Source organism: Rhinolophus hipposideros (assembly GCF_964194185.1).
Source record: "Rhinolophus hipposideros genome assembly, chromosome: 5".
Taxonomy (NCBI): Eukaryota; Metazoa; Chordata; class Mammalia; order Chiroptera; family Rhinolophidae; genus Rhinolophus; species Rhinolophus hipposideros.
Window position 1 is genome coordinate 46007200 of NC_138051.1, and position 22347 is coordinate 46029546.

Sequence of the window (22347 nt, forward strand, 5' to 3'; positions counted from 1 at the left end):
CAGTTATGTTTTTATACAGTAAAAACAAACTATCTGAAAAGGAAATTAGGAAAATAATCTCATTTACAATAGCACCAAAGAAATAAAATACTTAGGAATAAATTTAACTAAGGAAGTGAAAGACTTATATGCAAAACATTGATTAAAGAAATCAAAGAAAAAACAAACCAATAGAAAGACAATTTGTGGTCATGGGTTGGAAGATTTATTATTATTAAAATATCCATTTTGCTAATTCAATCCCTAATAAAAATCCCAATAGCAGTTTTTACAGAAATAGAAAAAACAGTTCTAAAATTCATATGGACTAATAAAAGACCAAATCAATGAATAGTCAAGTCAATCTTGAAAAGAATGAAGATGGAGGCATCACACTTCCTGATTTCAACATATATTATAAAGCTACAGTAATCAAAACAGTGTAATATTGGCATAAAGACAAACATATAGACCAATAGAACAGAATAAAGAATCAAGAAATAAATCTACGCATGTACAATCAACTGATCTTTGACAACAGTGTAGATAATACACAATGGGGACTAGATAGTGTCTTCAACAGTGTTAAGAAAACTGGATATAAATATGCAAAAGAAATTGGACCCTTATCTTTCACCATACACAAAATTCAACTCAAAATGAATTAAAGACTTAAACATAAGATATGAAACTGTAAAACATCTAGAAGGAAACATAGTGGAAAACCTTCATCACATTGATTTTGGTAATGATTTCATGGATCTGACACCAAAAGCATAGGCAACAGAAGCAAAAATAGACAAGTGGGACAGCATTGAGTAGAAGGCTTTTGCACAGTAAGAGAAACAATCCACAGAGTGAACAGGCAACACATGGATTGGGCGAAAATATCTGCAAGTCATATTATATGATAAGGGGTTAATCTCCAAAATAAATAAGGAACTGTTACAACTCACTAACAAAAAAACTAACAACCCAATTTAAAAATGGGCTAAGGACTTGAATAGACATTTCTCCAAAGAAGATAGACAAATGGCCAAGTATCTGACAAAATGTTCAATATCAGTAATTATCAGGGAAATGTAAATCTAAACCACAATGAGATACCACCTCACACTTGTCAGGATGGCTATTATCAAAAAACAAAAAACAAAAAAACGCCCAAATTCAACAAGTGTTGGTGAGGATGTGGAGAAATTGGGAACTTAGAACCTGTGTATAGGTTCGTGAACTTTCCACCATGTAAGTGCATGGTGGAAAGTTCTCAAACTTAATTGCCAGACATTTTTCGTACACTGTTGGTAAGACTGTAAGACGGTGCAGCTTCTAGGGAAAACAGTACAAAAGTTCCTCAAAAAATTAAGAATAGGGTATTTATGCAAAAACATTGAAATCAGGATCTCAAAGAGAAGTCTTGCACTCCCATGTTTATTGCAGCACTATTCACAATAGTCAAGATGTGGGAACAACCTAAATGTACATTGACAGATGAATGGATAAAGAAAATGTGGTATACATACAGTGAAATATTATTCAGCCTTAAAAAAGAAATTCTGCAATATGAGACAACGTGGATAAGCCTCAAGGACATCATGCTAAATGAAATAAGCCAGTCGTAGAAAGACAAATAGTGCATGATTTCACTTATATGAGGTACCTAAAATAGTCAAATTCATAGAATCAAAGAATGGAATGGTGGTTTCCAGCGACTGGGGGAAGGGGAAAATGGGGAGTTACAATATTATTCAAAGGACATAATGTTTTAGTTTAAGCAAGATGAATATGATCTAGAGATCTGCTTTATGACATTGTCTCTATCGTTAGTCAACAATACTGTATCATATACTTAAAAATTTGTAAAGAAGGTAGATTTCACATTGTGTTCTTACCACAGTAAAAAAAAATTTTAAAAAGAAATAAGTAAAATGACATATAAGAATAATTTATTTCTAACTGATTTTTGAGATGGGATGGAAGGGAAGGAAGGAAGGAAGGAAGGAAGGAAGGAAGGAAGGAAGGAAGGAAGGAAGGAAGGAAGGAAGGAAGGAAGGAAGGAAAGGAGGAAAGAAGGAAGAAAGCCCAATATCACAGCTGTGTGCATCTCTTTAAAAAAGGAAGTCATCTCAGTTCAAGGTCTGTAGTCTGACCTGCACGCCCCTGGCTGGGGGCGGTCTTCCAGTGCCTGGCTTCAGTCCACTGGCTCTGCAGATGGAGCTTCATTTTTTCCAGGCTTGATATTGGCAGAAAACCCTTTTGGTCCCTCCCACTTAGCCTCTGGAGAAGTGAAGCATATCTTATCTTGCCTGTCACTCTGGCTTCTGACCCCAGGAGGAAAGGTCTTGGGCTCTCAGGCCTGTAGTTCACCTTTCTTTCCGGTTACCCCTTCATCTCTGAGATGCAGAAAAGACAGTTCCCCTACCTAGACTCCAGGAAATCATGTTCTGATATCATTGCATTCTCTGGATCCTCCATAAAATGCTAGTGTGGACTGGATTCCTCTCTCTTGTGAAGCTTACACATTCTAGCATTCAGTGCTTGCCCCACCTTTGTTTTTAAGCCTTGGAGCCAAGTGCTTTTCTAAGCCATTTTCCACTTCATCAGTTTGAATCCTTTCCTGGCTCTATTTTTCCAATTCCTATGCATAATTTTGAGCATTCCTAACTGGTCCAAAATTTGGGCCAAGAATTTTCCCACTTTTGATGAAGAGGGCATGGATGAATGCTGGGAGGTTTCAACAGTATGACCTTGGGCAAGTCACTTAACCTTCTTGAGCCTTGCTTTCTCATCTGTGAAATGATTGTAAGACTTGCCCTGCTCACCTCACAGGATTATTATGGAGCTCAAATGACAGGAGAAAGCACCTTGAAAACTGAAGTGCTCTATACATGTTAGGCTTTGTTTGTCCTTTCAAAAGCAGTGGTTCAAGCTTCTTAAGTAGGGCTTTGCAGTATTAATTTTTATGAATTTAGCCATTTCAAAGACACTCGTAGCACTTTTCATATTTTCATTCAGTTTCTAAAAATCACTTTTTTATTTACTGGATGGCCATAACCCAGGTGAAAAAGAAGGCTTCACATCACAGTCTGACAAAGTTACAATTTAAAGTCTACTTAAGTTGGAATTTGCAAACTTGTTTCTGACATTAATCAGGTGGTTGATGTTGTAGACATGGAGATAGGCCCCATGCCCCCCTGTGCATTGTGGAAAAGTTCAGAAACTTAATTGCCAGATATTTCTCATACACAGTTGGTAAGGAAGGACTTGCTGCCTTGCTGAAGGGAGTAAGGTCAAGGTGTATCTCAGTTTCAAGAGCCATCTGGCCCTAGAACACACCTTTCCAGAGGCAGCCCACACCTGCCCTGTGATTGAGTGAGACTAGGATGAAGGCCCAGCCATTCCAGCTGACACAGGACACTCTGATGGGCAGTACTCAATCCAGAACTCCCCAGTGCTTGGACTGAGGCTTGTAGGACAGTAATGAGTTGGACTTCTGCCTCTGCCTAATCCTACTTCCTCCCTTTTCTTTACAGGTGCTGATCTCTAATAAATATTTTGCACCCAAAATTCCTTCTCAGCATCTGCTCCAGAAAACCCAACCTGCGACAATTGGCTACAAAGCACTAGAAGGGCAGGATAAGGTGAAGTGGGGAGGGATATGTTTGTTGTGAACAAAGGAAACAAAGAATGCACAGAAGAGATAAGGGGAAATTGAAGTAGTACTATGTACAACCTTGGACAGCTCCACGTCTAACAAAAACTTCAAGGTCTACAATAGGTGGAAATTTGTTGTCAACCTGCCCAACTTAGACCAAAATCATAAAAGGAAAGCAATATCATCTATTTTTATTCTCAGCCCTAGAGATAACCTGACTTGACATTCTCACCTTGAAGCACCAAAGGCTGACTTCTCAGAAAATGCAAATACCTGGTGGATATAACACAAAAAGCCCACCTAGTATTAAGATTTGTCAAATCATCTAAATGTTAGTCATAGTTCTGTTTTTCAACTACATTTAAATGTACAGTGAAAGACAAAGTGGCGTTTTTCTAAAACTCAATGCTTTCTTATTTCATTTGGAAAGGTGGGTTTAAAGGCTGAAATTTAGGTTTCTGAGTTAGACCCAGTCTGACCACAGGCCCAGTTCGATTTCTGAGTCAGGACCCAGTTTGACTTATACCTGATCAGGTTTCTAAGACCCAGTTTGACTGGCAGGTTTCTGGGCCGAGTCTAGGAAAAGAAATTCTCCAATGAAGTCTAAAAGCTCATGACTGAAAAGCAGCAGTACTGGGGTCTGAGAGGAACTTATCCATAGCTTCTCGAGGCAGTGAGGATGCAGTGCCCTGAAAGACACCTGATCAGGTTCCAGAAGAGCTGTTAATCCCAGAGAGAATTTTTTTAAATATATGTATTTCCTCAGGCAAGAGAACAGAAAAAATAAACTAACGGGAATACATCCAACTAAAAAGTTTTTGCCCAGTAAAGTAAACCATCAACAAAACGGAAAGATATCCTATTCAATGAGAGAATCTGGGATTACTTGGTTAGATCATAGGCTTCAGGAAGGCACGCATGGTATCTTGTTTTGCTCTCCATCCTATTCCTAGCAGAGTTCCTGGCAGACAGTAAGCACCCAATTTGTTGAATAAACAGATAAGTGAATGGATAGATGAATGAATGAGTGAGTGAACAAAGAAAAAAGAGAATTGCTAACTTGGTTGGGTGACTTGAAGTTTTGTGGGGTTAAAATGTAGAAATGGGGAGTTATAACAAAAAGTGGTTGGGTGGGAGATGCACATGGTGGCACTTATTAGAGAGACTTTCTCCCTAACAACTGGCAAGGAGAAAGGGTGGGGGTGGGTAGGCAGCAAACCACCATCAGAAGTCACAGCATAGCTGCCAACCTCATCACAGAGGACCAAAATACCCAAGTGCCAGGTCTTAAAGTAAATGAAAAGTATTCACTTCACAATCAGGAGGAAATGCTGTGGAATTAAAGTTGGAGTATATTCTTGAATTGGATTTCATTCTCCAGGGCCCTAAAGTTAACCAGCTGAAATCATTTTTTAAGGACCATTCTATTTAACCTTTGGAAATGGAGCATCTGCCTTTTAATGGAAAAACTATTTCTCATTGTAAAGATAGCATACAATGTTCTTGGCTTTTTTGGTCTCCAGGAAGGAAATTCAGATACCTCCCCATGTCCTCACTATATCTTGAACCCCTTATGTCAACAAAACAGACCAGATTAATAGCTAACTTTTTTTTTTTTTTTTTTTTTTTTACCAATAAGTAGAAAGTATCAGCCCATCCTGAGAAATACTAGTCAGGACAGCCTACATAGACATATATGACTCTCAAGAAGTAGCGGGAGGCTTAGGAAGCAAGAGATTGAAGGGCCCCACTAACCAACTTCAAAGCCTTTGTATTCATTTCAATGAAATAAAAGTAAATGTTATATAATGATCCAAGATGGTAGAGTAGATAAATGCTTGCCTCATCCCGTGAACACATCAAATTTATTATGCAACTAAATTATAGAATAATCAACCTGGAGAACCATGTGAAGTCTAGCTAAAGAGTTTTATAACTAAAGATATAAAGAAGCCATGCTGAGACTGGTAGGAGGAAAGGAGATATGAAATGGGCTGGCCCCAAACCTCCATGTGGCAGATGAAAATTGGGAGGGATATCTTCGCCACAGAGGTTCCCCACAGAGGAGCAAGGGATCCCAGCTCCACACCACCCTCCCCAGCCCAGAATACTGGGACCAGGAAGAGGAGCCACCACAATATCAGGCTATGAATAACCATTTCGGGGATTCCAACCATTTCGATGGGATGGAAGGCTGCGGAAAACCCAGCGGTCCTCTTAAAGGGCCCGCACTCACCTTGGACTCCAGCCGAGGGACAGTGACTCAGGGGCCGTCAGAGGCATGGGGGTAGAGAGCACACTGAGATGTGTCGCTTCAGGTGAGAGATGGAAGATAGTTGCCATTTTCCCTGTGTGAGGTCCTCTGCCAGAACATCCAGCAGGTGGGCTCCATCTTTCCTGCGTTGAGCCCTCCCCCTACACTTAAGAGCCAAATCTGAAAAAAAAAAAAGACAGAAACCATAAGAAACAACAATTCAGAAATGAAGAACACAATAATTAAAATGAAGAATGCACTAGAAGGAATCACCAGCAGACTAGATGAAGCAGAGGATGAATCAGTGATTAGAAAGACAAGGTAGCATAAAACACACAATCAGAACAGCAAAAGGAAAAAAGAACTTAAAAAAAATGAGGATAGTATAAGAGACCTCTGGGACAGCATCAGCATAACAACATTTGCATCACAAGGGTACCAGAAGGAGAAGAGAGAAAGCAAGGTATTGAGAATCTATTTGAAGAAATAATGACTGAAAACTTTTCTAAGCTGGCAAAGAAAATAGACATACAATTCTAGGAAGTGCAGACAGTCCCAAACAAGATGAATCGAAACAGGTTCACACCAAGACACATTATAATTAAAATGGCAAAGATTAAAGATAAAGAGAGAATCCTAAAAACAGCAAGAGAAAGGCAACTAGTAACTTATAAGGGAACTACCATAATATTGTCAGCTGATTTTTCAACAGAAACTGCAGGCCAGAATGGATTGGCACAAAATATTCAAAATGATGAAAAGTAAGAACCTACAAACAAGATTACTCTACCCAGCAAGGCTATCATTTATAATCAAAGGAGAGATAAAGAGATTACCAAACAAGAAAAAGCTAAAGGAGTTCATCACCACCAAACCAGTATTACAAGGAATTTTAGAGGGACTCCTTTAAGACAAATATATATATATCAAATATATGAATAATAAAATGGCAATAACTGCATACATATCTATCAACAATTACTTTCAATGTAAATGGATTACATGATCTGATCAAAAACACAGGGTAACTGATTGGATAAGAAAACAAGACCCTTACATATGCTGCCTGCAAGAGACTCACTTCAGATTGAAATATGCACACAGACTGAAAGTAATGGGATGGAAAAAGTTACTTCATGAAAATGAAAATGGGGAAAAAAAAAGAAAAAGAAAAATCTAGAGTAACAATACTTATACCAGACAAAACAGACTTTAAAACAAAGGCTATAAGAAAAGACAAAGAAGGACCCAGTAATCCCACTTCAGGGTATTTATCCAAAGAAACCCAAAACACCACTTCAAGGGGATGTGCGCATCCATATGTTCATTGCAGCATTGTTTACAATGGCCAAGATGTGGAGGCAGCCCGTGTGTCTATGGATGGATGAATGGATGAAGAGGAGGTGGTACATATATACAATGGACTATTGCTTGGCTATGGAAGGGAATGGGTTCTCACCATCTACGGCGGCATAGATGGACCTGGAGGGTATTGTGCTGAATGGAGTGTGTCAGACTGAGAAAGACAGATGCAATGTGATTTTGCTTATATGTGGAATCTAAAGAACAAAATACACCTGAAATTAATGCAAAATAATTGAATGTTGACTGTAATTGAAACATTTAAAAGGGGGGGGAGGTGAAGGGAAATAAGAGATTCAAATTTTCAGGTATAAACAAGTAAGTCATGGGGATGTAATGTACAGCATGAGCATGAGGAATATAGTTGATAATATTGTGGTAGCATAGTATGATGTCAGATGGTTGCTGGAATTACGGTGATCACTTCTTTAGGTGTATATAAATGTTGAACAACTATGGTGTACACCTGAAACTAATATAATGTTGCATGTTACGTATACTTTTTAATAAAAATCTTCAGAGAGAAAGAAGAGAAAGAGAGAAAGGAAGGGAGAGAGGGAGGGAGGGAGGGAGAAAGAGAGAGAGAGGTTCTGTATTCAGACAACAGGCCAAGTTTACCACTCATTCAAAAGTTTTGTTCCTTAAAAAGCATCAACAAAGTATGATTAGTTAATCAATCTATTAATCAAATGTTCCCACTTGGCACAAGCCCCTGTTGTGAGAGACACAGTGAAGAGAGGTCTCTTCTTAAGCATACCATAACCCAGCTAAAGAACTAAGATCTGGGGCCAGCCCGGTGGCTCAGGTGGTTGGAGCTCCGAGCTCCTAACGCAGAAGGCTGCTGGTTTGATTCCCACATGGGCCAATGGGCTCTCAACCACAAGACTGCAGGTTCAACTCCCGCAAGGGATGGTGGGCTGCGCTCCCTGCAACTAACAACGGCAACTGGACCTGGAGCTGAACGGCTCCCTCCACAACTAAGATTGAAAGGACAACAACTTGACTTGGAAAAAGTCCTGGAAGTACACACTTCCCAACAAAGTCCTGTTCCCCTTCCCCAATAAAATATTTAAAAACAACAACAACAAAAAACACACTAAGATTTGGAAGAACTGAAATGTTGGTCAACAGCACAAGTCACCATATGGGTGTCAGCAAGTTCAGATAGCTTATAGCCAACAGCATTAAGGTTCATTGAGCATTTACTGTATGCCAAGTGCTTTACATGTATTTTCTCATTAAATCTTCACAACCCTATGAGATAGATAAAATTAGAGAAGTTGAGTAACATGCCCAAAGTCACAAAGGTAAAAAGTGGTTTCAAGCTAAGTTCTTTCTGATTCTAAAGCCTATGCTCATAACCTCTGAGTCCCTGGGGCTTGCACAGTTCATGGAGAGAGAGAGAGATGGAGGCTGGCATGAAGCCAAGTCTTGATGAGGAAGAAGGCTCTGAGCTAGACCTTAAACAAGGGCAACTCTGAGATGGGCCAAAGAAGGGGAAAAATCGATGTGTGGTGGAGAGAGGATGTAGAGAGAGGACAGAGGAAAAAGTGGAAGGAGAACAGAGAAAGGCCAGCTGGAAAGGATACAGACATTTTGGAGTGAAGGATGAGTGAAGATAATCTGTGTTGTAGGTCACAGCAACATACCCCACCATCTCCTTCCTGGCAAAATATCATATTCCTACACACAAATACTTGGAGAAGGAAGTAGGAGGAGGGTTGGGTAGAAAAGGGTTGGGTGTTTTTCCTTCTTTCTGTCCCTCCCTTGGTCCCAGTGCAATATCTCGGGCACTCCACCCAGCCAGCATTATTATCCATGCCACAAGCTTTTGGAGTACTACATCCGAAAAGGGGTAGCGTCTTGGCCTGAGGTTGTCAGATAGAGCCTGCCTGTTCCAAGTGGAACTGGAACTCAATTCCTCTTATCGGCTCTGAACCGGAGAGGACTGGGGGTATGTGTGTCAGGCTACACTCACTCTCCCAACTATTAGACAGACAGCCTTCCAAGGAAGGTGGTGCTAGGTCTGTGGCATTAGCAGAGTTTCATACTTAAGCCCTACTACCACTACACACACCGTTTCACACAGAAAAACCCTCAGGCTACAGCCTTTCATTCATTCATTTGTTCATTCAACAGGTAATTATTAAATGGTCATTTCAAGCCAGGAACTGTGCCAGCTGTTTGGGGAGACAAGGTCAAACAAAATGTGATCCCCTAACCTCAGGAGCTGTATACTCCGTTGTTGATGGTGGGCATTGGTGACAGATGGTCAGGCAACAGTAACTGTCCTGTGTGTTATAATAAAGAGAAGCTCAGGAGGCTCCATCGTATTCCAACTGCTTACGCTGCAAACTGCTTGTCTTGTTCATTGCTGTACCTCCAAAGCCCATAATTGTGCTCAACACACACTAGGTGCTCAGTAAGTTTTTGCGAATGAAATGAAGATCTTACTGGGGCTGAACCCCAACTCGGACTCTCTGTGTCTTTTCCCCATTGGTCCTGACAATTGTCATTATAAGCCTGGATGGAAAAATGATAAGGGGACATGGCAATTCTTCAAATAAGTCACAGTATGTTAGAGTTGGGAGGACTGAACAAAGTTGTCTGTATCAGCTTACTCCCCTCCTAGCTATCATGTCCCCATAATTGGAGCTTTAGGGAGGCAAGAGCCATTCCCAGGGGAAAGCTGAGAAAGACAGGGAGTAAAGAGGCTGAGAAGTAACTCTGCATTTGGGGGACAGTGGCCCTTGAGGCACAGCAGGCATCTGGGCTGACCGAAAAGGGAGGGTGTTGTGAAGGGATAACTCAGGAGGCATGAGGCATCCCCTTAAGCAAGGCAGGCTAAGTAAGGTCCAGAAGGGGCCTGGCTACAGTCCCAACCCTTCACCCAGAATCAGTCCAGAGTTGTCTTGGAACATGTTCAAAGACTCCCAGCTGGGTAGTGGTAGAATGGGGCTAGAACCAGGTCTCCTGATTCCCACTCTCAAATGTTTTTCTTGTCACCCTGCCTCCTCCCAGATATGGGTCTCATGGAAGAGTTCTTGGCCTGTCAAATCCTGGAAATCTCCCTTCACAGATGACTCCTGCTTGCCAGGCATGGTTGGGATTTTCTAGTTCTGACCAGTGGCCTTCTTAACCCTCCAATGCCAACTGTCTTGCTGTCTCTATCCATCCTCCTCCAGGGAAAGACCGAGTGGGCTCTTCAGTGGCTAGTGGGGTCCTGTGACCTGGGGAGGACGGATGGGCAGCCTGGGACCCGGCGCAACAGTAGACCTTCCATGGACAGTCTGCACGTGCCTTGGCATCTGGGCATGCTGATACTTTTCTCCAGAGAGGGGAGTGTGGGGGAAACGAGGAGGAATCCAGGGACTTCTCCCGCCATAAGAATTCCTGCTGTCCGGCTCAGTCTGACCTCATCCGCGCGTCTGGTCCCCCGCAATGCCCACTGGCAGGGCCGCAGGAAAGGGAGGGAGAGGCAAGTTTGCTGGTTTGTCCGGGCACCGGGAGCATGAGCCCTGCCCGCCCCTCCTCCGAGGTCTGTCTCCACTCTCTCCTCTCCCCCTCTCCGCCCACCTGTCCCTCCGGGCGGCTTGGGCGCCACTGCTACTGTCCCCAATTCTTCCCGCCAGCCGGGCCAAAGGGCGGTGTGACTCACAGCACTGCCACCAGCCCACGGCTTGCCAGCAGTGTATAAAGGCTGCCCGGGCGGGAGGCGGCCCAGCACAGCCCGCCGGCCCAGGGCGCGCAGAGGATGGCCCGCAGCGCGGAGAGGGGCTGCGGCGGCGCAAGCTGGGGGCTGCGCGGCGCTCTGGCCGCGGTGGCGCTGCTCTCGGCGCTCAATGCCGCGGGCACAGTGTTTGCTCTGTGCCAGTGGCGCGGGCTGAGCGCGGCGCTGCAGGCGCTGGAGGCGCAGCGGGGCAGGGAGCAGCGCGAGGACAGCGCTCTGCGTGCCTTCTTGGCGGAGCTGAGTCGCGCGCCGCCACAGGCGCCCGCGCCACCCCTGGACCCCGCGAGCGCCGCGCGCAACAAGCGCAGCCACAGCCGGGACACCGCGCCGCACATCCGCGCTGAGAGCCACGACATGCTGATGATGATGACCTACTCCATGGTGCCGGTAGGCGGGGCTCCACTCCCCGTGGCGCCTCTGCCCGGGTGGGCGGCGGGCAGTGTGGGGAAAGGGCCCCGACGCCCTCTCCTCCCCCGGCCAGATGGCAAGGTGCTGCGGAGAGAAGACCCTGGGGATGTGTCCTTGGCAAGCACCTTAGCCTCTGGGATCAGTGTTCTCATCAGTTAAAAGAGGGAGGGGTGAAGGGGTAAGTCTTTCACTTCTGACGTCGTTGAGTCTGTAGGAAAATGAGGGGTATGGGCAGTGTTTTTAAGAGCCTACTTTCCTTCCTAATGTTGGACAAAATTTCACCTTCTGGTGTGCAGGAAGGGAGCCACAGCAGCCCCAGTGCACCTCTCTGGGTCTCCTGAGAGCACGAAGGCAGCATTTCTGAAAGAGCTCACACTTGTTCAATAAAGGGATTCTTCCCCGGCATAATCTAATGGTCTGGCTTTTCACCTGGCCTCAGCCCATCCCCAGGAGATTGCTGACCTAATTTTCTCGGTTTAAGTGAAAACAATCAGCCCTAATTTTACCAACCACCTGGGACCTTGATGCTGAGAAAGTTGCTCCTAGGCCTAAAGTAGTTCCAAATGGGAGAGATGATTAGAGGGCAATTTTCTTAAAATTCAATGTCAACGCTGGTGGTTCTAATGTGGCTCAAGGGAGTCTGTGGAACTCCAGAAAATGCCCGGGTGTGTGGTTCCCGGAGAGAGTGAGTAGCTTTTCATTAGGTTTTCAATGGGCCTCCATTGCACTCTCCCAAAAAGGTTTAAGAAACACTGCTCTAAAGAAAGTCTTTAAAGCAAAGGCTCAAAAATCTTTTTTCCCCCAGTTTTAAGTTTCTTTGCTTTTCCTGATTTTACCACAATAATTAACAATTACATTTAGATCACATTGCAGTTCCCCATTCCATTTTATTATCCATTACAACCACAATGGTCTTATTTCACTTTATAATTACAAAGATTTCAGTTCTATCACCTCAAATCAAGTGTGAAGAGTACTTCGGAATCCCACGTATTTAAAGATAAATTTACTTAAAGCGTCTGTTATCATAGAAGCTTTTAAATATATGAGCTGAAATATTTTTAAAACTACATAGAAGTACTACACACTGCAAACACATCTTTTGAGAGAGATCAATTTTTCCACTCCTCGCTTCACTTTTTTACTCTTAAACATTTAAAAACCTGGTAGAAGCAAAAATTTCAAAAAGACCTCTGTAAAATGAAGACATATCATTAGGGGAATTTGCTCTTTCTCTTGTGTCTCTGCTATGCATTTTGAGGGGGGGTTTTTTGAAACCCTCCAAGAAGGATACATCTGGGCATCAACATTTTATATTTTCAATCCTGCTTTTAAGGTACAGGCTTATGTATCCAAATTGCAGCCTGTTCAGTCACTAACCCAACAGAGAAACTCATTTCTATGTCATCTGAAAGCTGGATTGAACTACCATTACCTGCTCTATGACGGGTCAGAGAGCAGAAATGTCACATTTGTCAGGTTGAGAAGCATTTGTAGATTATCACGAACTCATCCCCCATTCGCATTAGGTATGCTTTGACCTTTTAGAGTCACTGAGGGCATTTCCATGCAGGCCAGAGAAAGCAAGCATAATATTGCTGGCTTTCCTTTTTGGCTTAGGGATTACCTAGAAGCACATTAAAAATGAAGGTTCCAGGGGCCCCACCCTCAGACTTATAGAATTGTAATCTCTAGATCTGGCTGTCTTCAAAAGTCCCCTAACCCCCATTTCCCCACCCTCCCATCCCCTTGGTGAGTTTGATGCAGGTGGTCTAGAAGCTACACTTTGAGAAACGTTATTCTGCTTCTCTAACTTTAACGTGCACACATATATCTTAGGTATCTTGTGAAAATGCTGGTTCTGCTTCAGAAGATCTAAGCTGGGACCTGAGATTCTGCATTTCTAATAAGTTCCGACGGATACCAAGGCTACCGAAGTGAAGTTCTGGAGACCACACTTTGAGTAGCATGGTTGTAAAGCAGTGGTTGCACACTGAAATTAAATGGGGAGCCTTAACATGGCTGATGCATAGATCCCAGTCCCAAAGAGTCTGAATTAATTGTAAGGGATGCAGCCTGAGAGAGGTGCCCACTCACCAGCAGGAAGGGCATTGGCATTCCTTTCAGATGAGAGTGAATTGCCATAAGCATCTGACTCTCACCACCACTGGGTCCCCCTTGAAGTCTCTGCTTCAGGCAGAGAAACCAATTTGATTACCAAAAAAGACTTTTTTTTCGGCAACATTCTCACCATTCACCTTTTAAAATTTTTCTCATCTTTACTGGTTTTCTCAGAACAGAGAATTATTTACATGAGAAAATAACTTTTAAAAAAGAGCTTTCCCAGGGCAACTCTAGTAGAAAAGTTGCTTAGAGAACTGTTTAGTATACAGCATGACTATCGGTGTGCACGCTTCTTATGGTTGAAGTTTCCACCTTCCCTTGCTCTTTTATACAGCACCAGTAGGTCTCGAATGAGGGTAAGCTCAGAAGGCCCCTCACTGAAGTCCCATGTCCTTAGAGACTCAGGAACAAAGAAATAAGCTGTACGCAGACTAATGTCAGCATTTCAAAAAGTCTTCCAAAATGGCTCATTTATCCATGATAAGCCTCCTCAAGCTGACAGATACTTCAGAGTTCTGTGCTTTTGGCTGAAAGCACATCAACTCAGCATGATAATTCTGGCTAGCACATTCTGACTAGAGACTGGTTGGCAGCTATAAGTGACTTTGTTAAAAGGGCAACATACTCTGGTTTCTCTTCAGATCGTATCAATCTTTTGCCTTTTAAAAAGGCAACATTTGGGGGGAGGGGAGTTCACACAATGACAATGTGAGGGCTATAAATGATAAACGTCTAAGTATTACTTTGTCTTGTGCACCTGAAACTAATACAAAAATATAAATAAATAAAAATAAAAACAAGCAAACAAAAAAACAATGAAAAAGGGCAACATAACTAATTATTACTCAAATACAGTTTGGTACAGCCAAACATATTAAATTTTTAAAAGTAAGTAGGTACTTTGGAGAGAAGCAATAAAAGAAGCCCTGGGAACCACTGAGCTAGACCAGTAATGGGAATCCAGCCAGGAACTCCTTCCTGCAGGAGATGTGCTTCTGTTTAGTCTCCACCCCTGCCCCTGCCCTCTCTCATGTCTCCTATCAGCTACTCTCTCTCATCCCATTTTCCAGGTCTAGCCTTACTGATGTTCTGGTAGCTTTATCATCTTGCCCCAAATCTAGGATTGAGCTCCCAGTAGAAAAAAACATTTTACTTCTCACAGTGTGAGCCTTAACAAGCTCCGAAAGTGTCAAAGATTCATCTGTTTAAAAAAGGAAACTCTAAAACTACTACCATGTTTCCCTGAAAATAAGACCTAGCCGGACCATCAGCTCTGATGCGCTTTTGGAGCAAAAATTAATATAAGATCCAGTCTGATTTTACTATAATGTAAGACCGTGTCTTATATAATATAATGTAATATGAGACTGGTGTTATATTAATTTTTGCTCCAAAAGATGCATTAGAGCTGATGGTCCAGCTAGGTCTTATTTTGGGGGAAACACGGTAGAAGAAAATATGAGTAACTTAATTTTTAATCTTGGAATGGAGGCCTGTCTTTCAAACTGTAACTCAAAAGCTAAAAGCAGACAATAAATAAATAAGCTTAACTATAATTAAAAAGCATAATCAACAAGAATATTTCTGTATGGCAAACAGTAACAAAAAAGAAACACACACCATAAACAACGCCAAAAGATAAATGACAAACTAGAAAAAAAAGATTTCCAACTTATATCATAGAAATGGGCTAATCTTCTGAATATATGTACATAGCGCTCCTAAAAGTTGATAAGAAAAAATACAAGGATAATAGGAAAATCAGCAACAGAAATAGGAATCCAATAGGAAAATGGAACAGATGGTTCTCAAGTAAAGAAATGCAAATGTCTCTTAAATATGTGAGAAAAGATTTCTTGATTTAGAAACGCAAATTACAACTGCTCTGAATAATTTTTACATTTTGTAGAATGACAGATCTACAAAAGTTTGACAACACATTCCATTGAGGAAGCTGAAGGGAAACAGACATGCTGTTTCTTGCATTGCTGTTTGGAGTGAAAAATGGTACGATCCATGTAAAAGGCAATTTGTCAATAGCTAAAAAGATTACAAATATATTTTCCTCTGACCCAGCAATCTCATTTGTGGGAATTTATCCCACACAACAGACTTTATCACCTATGAAATGACTTATGCACATATTCATTGCGCAATATTTGTTGGTTGATTTTAACAGCCCATGTCCATTAAACAAACTGACCTATACACCCACCGGGATACTAGGTAGCTGTAAAACAAGAATGAGGAAATTCTCTACGTACTACTATTGGAACAATCCCCAGGATATACATGTTTTAAGTGAAGAAAACAAGGCAGAGAAAAAATATATATTGTATTATCTGCGTAAGGAAGAAGAGAAAAAAATAAAGAAATTAACCAAAGTGTTTAGGGAGGTTGGGGATAAGGTAGAAATGAGGCTTTCACTATATAGCTTTGTGTATTATTTTGACTTTTGAACCACATGATTGTGTACTCTTATTGTGAGTGAAAAGGCCATAAGAACATGGCAGCTGCCATTGGGCTGGAAATAATAGGGCATGGAAGGGACTGCCAGCCTGAGGTTCATGGGCTCTGTCTAAAAGGGAGGCTTTCGGTGATTGTTGCTGTGTAAAAGCGATTATACCTGATCTTTTGATTTTTTTCAAGAGAAGTAAAAAATTTGACTTTTTTATGTGAAATCCCATGGCTTTTAAATATTGACAAGAATTCTACAGAAAAGTTTTTCAAACAACAGTCACATTGTTAGGGGCCATGTTAGGACTTCCAAGCTTAGTTTGCAGCGGTCTCGTCTTATGATCATGAGTGGTTTTGAACAAAAATGGCTTTATTTTGTTCAACCACAACTCCATGCACTACCGCCCACCAACCCCGCCCTGATTTCCCAGCCTGATTCTAAAAGGATAGTAGAAATGCTACCATCGTTATTGTTGTTGGTTGGTTGGAGATGGCATTATGGCATTTCGTTTGGTTTGGGTTTTGTTTTGTTTTTTGGCTGTTTCTAAAAATCAACTCCACATCCAGTGGAATGAGATTTCCTGTCACTGTGGGTTTTCAAAAACATGTGCTGAGGGTAGTTCCCAAGGAGGAGATTCCAGCTGTGTTTAGCAGGAAGACATTGTTGTCACAAACAGCTTTTCATGATGACTGCTGTGAAGTACACTTACATGGATCTAATGTTATCTTGTTTAAAGGGGAAAAAAATCAAATTATCTATAGTCACAGCTCCAGTTTGCATGGCTGCTATGTTTCCCTGAATGCCTTCAATTGGCTGTGCCAGGTTTTACCTCCTTTTCCCCCCTTGGACTGGGTCACTTCCAGATGGTGTAATAGCTGAGGATTAAGACCAAGGGTCAACATATGTGGCCTACAGGCCAAATCCAGCTTGCTACTTGTTTTTCTACAGCCCTCAAAGTCAGAATGATTTTTACATTTAAAAATGGTTAGGAAAAAAAATCAAAAGGAGAATAATATTTCATAACACATCAACATTATATGAAATTCAAATTTCAGTAACCATAAATAGAGTTTTATTGGCATAAGTTATGCCCATGTGTTACATATTGCCTGTGGCTACTTTCACACAATAACCACAGAACTGAGTAATTGCAATAGAGACCACATGGCCCACAAAGCCTAAACTATTTTCTGTCTGGTCCTTTATAGAAGTTTTCCAACCCCTCATCTAGACTGCGGCCCATCAGAGTGGAGGGACATTAGGGGTCATTCCTTTGGAAAGCCCAATCTACTAGATTAGGATTGTTCTCCCTTTGGTGAACCTTGGGTTTTAAGACCTCCCAGAAGGAAACAGAATACAAAACATAGCCATCCTGAGAGTGTGATTGCACTGTAGAAGGAGGCCATGGGGTGAGTCTGCCCTCAAGCCTTGCTCCTTCCAGGCCAGCTTCCCAAGTCAAGAGCAGTGAATGTTAAGTCAGCTTTTAACCATCTATTAACCCCATATCTAGGCCTTGTTTCAAACCCCATCTGTTCTCTTCAGTTGAAGGGGAGAAACTTATACCCCGTAGGTCCTACAGTATGCAGTAGGCCCTGATGAAGAGATCAGTGGCCTGATATAGCAAGACAAAAAAAAAAAAAAAAGGGCAGCCAAAGTCATAAACCTACATGCAGAGCCTGGGAGGTGTGTCTCCCTGGCCTTCCTCATAGCAGCAAGCGCACTTGGGCACTTGGGAGGTCACGCCTGACACTGTGTGCTTGGTTTCCATGTCAGAAGCTATTTCCATGTCAGTGAAGGGTGGGAGAGAACTTGAAGCCACACCTCTGCAAAGACTGTGTCTGTGTTGGTGCTCTGAACATACCCACAATCCTAACTCGTGCCTCAGGTCATGATGGTATGTTGAGGAAGACAGGAGAGAGATGGCCCCTTAGCTACATGCTTCAGACACTTGTTTCATCAACACCTATTTTGCACACATGAAATAGAACATTCAGTGTAGATATATAGTTGTCATAATTCTCCAAGGCCATATGCAAGAAATAAGTGGGTCAAGACTGAGCATCTGGACCCCTGAGAATAGGTTAGTTGTACTGACCACAGGAATGGCATTAAACCATTTGGACCTGCTCCCAGATCCTGGAGCTATTAACAAGCCCCTAGTCTCTTTCTAGCCAAAGCAGCAGAGGTGGGGGCAGCAAGAACAAGCCTACTGAGCCAAATTTGACAGCCTGTACAGGACGGATCTCCTGGGGCTTGGTGAATTATTTACTCTTTATCTACTATATCCCTGCCTCACCTTCAATATCCACTGCCACTATGCCAGGGGTAAAATGGATTTTCCCCTTGAAACTCAAAGCCACATTCCCGCACTCGAAAAGTGCTACGCGACTCTGAGGAGGCAGCAGAAACCCCCAGCCCAGCCCATTATTTAGTGGCACTTCCCACTAGATCACTGCCTGAGAGATCCTTGAGCAGACCGCCCTTTCTCAGCGACTTCCGGGCCTTCCAGTGCCAAGAAGAGGTGGTTCATCTCCTGAATGCCCGTATCCCAGCATCTCTCTGTGACTGGCCCAGGGTTATCGCCACATGGTGCTTTGGCCGCCTTTCGCCTTTGTGTGCCAGCTCTTTACTTGAGCAACCTGGGATTCCTTCTTCACTGTTAGGTTCCCAGCCAAGTTCTCTGTCCCTGGTGCTTCCCTGAGGTGTGTTATGGTGAGCTCTGTGGGCCTAGGAGTCAGACAGATTCACATCCTGGGCTCACAGCTCAGTAGCTGGTGGACCTCTTTTAACTTCTCCAAGCCTCTATTTCCTCATCTGTAAGATTAAGATAGTAATATACACTTCATAGGGTTGTTAGGAGATTTAAGGGAAACGCTATTGCTGAAACACAGTGCCAGGTATAGTCAGGTTCCCAATAAGCGCTCATTGTTGTTGTTACTAAGATTAATCACTATTACTTTATTATTAGCCCTGTGTGCCCCATGCTCTCAGCATTTTATTTCTGGGTTTACTCTTTACCTCCAGTTTTTTTCAGAATGCCAAACTGTCCGTTCATTTGTGCTTTGGCTGCTGCTTTGGGATAATATTTGGCATCTCAAAGCCTAGATTGACATCACACCAATTTAAATTATCTTGTCATTGAAAACAAAAAGAGAGTTAGCCTTGGTATGGTAACAGAGCTTCTTCAGAGGTTCAGGATTTCCTGGACCCTCACCCTTTCTGAATGGCCACTGATGACAAAGGTTGACACCCACTAACAGAGAGTCATCTTCACCCCCTTTCTGACTGGCTCAGCTGTCGTTAAATTCTGTTGATTCTTGTTTGGTGGCAGTCCTGAAAAAAGTTTTGGATGCTTTTATTTAGAAAATTAATAAAATGTAAGTGGAAGATAGAGTGAAACAACTTCTAAGAAAGAAGAACAACTTATTTGTTGGGGTCTCATGTTCTCGAGGATAATGTTACATGTGCGTGAACTATCAGAACAGTCTTTAGATCTGATAAAACACACTTATCTGAAGAAAAAAACACACACACACATATATTTTTTCTCACATTCCTCAAACTTTCTTTCTCTTCTCCCCTCAAAAAATAAATCCTTGGCTAAATCTAGTTGCCATTCAAGCTTAATTTACATGTACTTTATCTACAGACTAAAGGTCACTGTGTGAAACAAGCTGAAGCTTTTAGGTTGTAATTCTACTTACAAAGGAAGCATTTTTCAGCCCATCAGTTGCTTTTATGTAGCTCTTTGGGTTTTAACAGCTCTATATTTTAAGCAGGTATAATTGACTTCTAGTTTAACTAAAGTTCAACACAATTGTCTTTACTGAAAGGTAGAGTTAAAACAACAAGGGCAACTAATGATCATTTAAAGTGCAATTTTGGTTTGTTCTGAATGCAATAACTAGAGTAACCCTTTCGTGTACCACTAAGAAAAAGCTTCTTGTGCTCACCCAAGTGCTGGGAACTTTGGATACTCAGCCTGGAATGTATGTAAAAACTGTAAAGTGGCTGGGAATGTGCTGTGGATAACTGTGCCCAACCTAAAATGATGAGCTGGCAACTGCAAAATCATTCCCATGTTTCAGTAACTTAGTGGGTGAGTGTTGGAGTCTGGAGTCCTTTTCACTCAAAGGTGAAAAATGTCCTTTCCCTATAAGCAACACTTGAGAACCTTGGACTCAATCCCTCTGAACAGGAAGACCTTTAGAGGAAAGCCCATGATAGTGTGTTGTGTGATGAGCATCAGGGTCGTCAAGAAGAGAGAAAAATCAATCCTCACTAAAATGATGAAGGAAGGTTTCATGGAGGAGACAGAACTTGAAATGGGCAGTGTGGTTGGTGAGATTTGGGCAGGGTGAATCATTCCAAGCACAGGTGATAACTTGAGCCAAGATCTAGGGACTGGAATAAAAATTGTACCGGGCTGGAAGAGCAAGAAGCCAAACAGACCTTCCTGCCCTGGAGAGTTTGGGTGGCGGGTAGAGGTGGAACTACAGGTGACTAGGTGAGAATGACCTTGACTTTCCACTTTTGAGAAACGAATCTGATGGGCAGTTGGGGGTACTGTAGACCCTTTACCAGGGGGAGTCATGAGGACAGTGGTTTTGTAGGACTGATCTGGTGGTGTGGTGCAGGCAAGACTGGAAGGGGAGAGACCAGGGCAGGAAGAAAATTCGGAAGCTGTTGTGTTAGTCCAGACAAAAAATGATTCATTTCTGCCTAAGTGGTGGCATCAGAAATGGAGAAGAAGGTATATATCTTTGAACTATCAAGAGAGAAGGATGAATTGAACTTGGTAACTAGTAACTGGATATAAGAAAGAGAAATGGTCCATCTGGTCTGGACCCATCTAACACTGAGAGGATAGTGGCATCGTGGACAGAATTGAGGAAACACACACAAGGAGGTTAGTTTAGAAGTGAGGATGCTGTATTTGTCTTAAGACTGTATATGAGCTGGAAAGACAGAAAAAAAGGGAGAATAAAACAGAGGGATGAAAGAATATTCAGGGAGAGGAAAACATCCTGCTTCTAAGAACTGTCGTTTTCCTGAGAGACGTCTTCACAATTCTGAAAGGGCAGACCTCAGGGCCTTTATAATGAGTGCTGGAATCATAGTGTGTGCTCACTCTTGGCTCCCCTATTAGCTGTGTGACCTTTGACAAATTACTCAAACTCTCTCTATGTCTCGGGCCCCTCCTTTTTAAGAAGGCAGTGATAGCAGTGTCTACCTTAGGCGTTATCATAAGGATTCAATTCAATAATCCATGCAAAGTCCTTACCATGGTTCCCAGAACTCAGTATGTATTAGCTTATTGTTACTGATACTTGAGTATTTCTCAAATGTTTCCTTTCTGTGCTTCAGGAAATTTTGAAGGCTTATGATAAAAACAATAGAAATGGAATCAACAGAACTTGTCAGAGACAAGGATGACTTTAAAGATTGGAATCTTGGGTTCCTGGGGGAACACGCAGACCTCGGGTGCACATAGACCTCTAGAAAGAATGTTGTTTCCCAGATAGTCATTTTTTTTCTGGTTGATGGGTCCAAAAGGAAAAAAAAAATATTTCAGATATCGACTTCAGGGAAGTTAATTATACTAAGCATAATTTGCAAATATTTTTATTTAGGTCCAATGTGAACTCATGCATTCGTTGTTTCATTGACCAAATCATTTTGAACCCCACAGCAACAGCAAGTTTGTCAGACCAATGGTCACATTCAACCAGTGTTCTCGTGCTAACAGCATCAACGACTATTTTGTGAGTGAGCATCTCACCCTAAGGACCGCCTCCAAATGTTTTTTGGAGTAATCACTTGTAGACGTTCCCTGTTCTGAGGGAAGAGGGGGCTGAGCAGGAAGTAGGTTGACAAAACATCTTCACAAATGTTTTTGCTAAATACAAAGAATGCCACAGGGCAGAGTTTGGGGATAATGGTTTATTTCTTTGTCCATTCCCTCAACATCAGACGAGTCACTTAACTATCGTTAGGTACACTTTTCTGACTATAAGGTGAGGATAAGAATGCTTAGATAAAAAACAGAAATTATCTGAAGATGTTTGTTGAAAGGAACAATGTGAGCACAAAATATTGTTATTAACAGTTAGTGAAAGATTATTTCAGCAGCACTCCTGCTTCAGAAAAGTCCATTAGAGGCCTGGAGGAGATAAGTGATTCTCATCTCACTTCAAAACACTCATCTCTTTGTCCGCTAATTCCCTCTGCACTTATTTGTCTGCATAGCACAACTAAAACCTTGTTGTATACAATTTTGGTCTCTAATCTGTCACCTTTAGTCACCGTGTCCCTTTAAATATAGCTCCCTATTCTTTGCTGGGCCTCTATGAGGGATTTAATGAATACATCTTCACAGA

The 22347-nt window shown here is 42.1% G+C and overlaps 1 protein-coding gene across 2 annotated transcripts in view; it reads left to right on the forward strand.

Annotated features, from left to right (window-relative positions):
• The first annotated feature begins 10975 nt into the window (after nucleotides 1-10975).
• GLDN (gliomedin) overlaps nucleotides 10976-22347 on the forward strand; it is a 52956-nt gene continuing 41584 nt past the window's right edge. Inside the window, exon 1 of one of the 2 annotated variants that reach the window (XM_081048690.1) lies at nucleotides 10976-11364. In XM_081048690.1, coding sequence (XP_080904816.1) covers nucleotides 11002-11364 — 363 coding nt within the window. In that variant the 5' untranslated portion in view covers nucleotides 10976-11001. Of the gene's footprint in view, nucleotides 11365-11453; nucleotides 11564-22347 lie in introns of those variants that run through there. The other variant, XM_081048691.1, reaches the window with a different exon arrangement.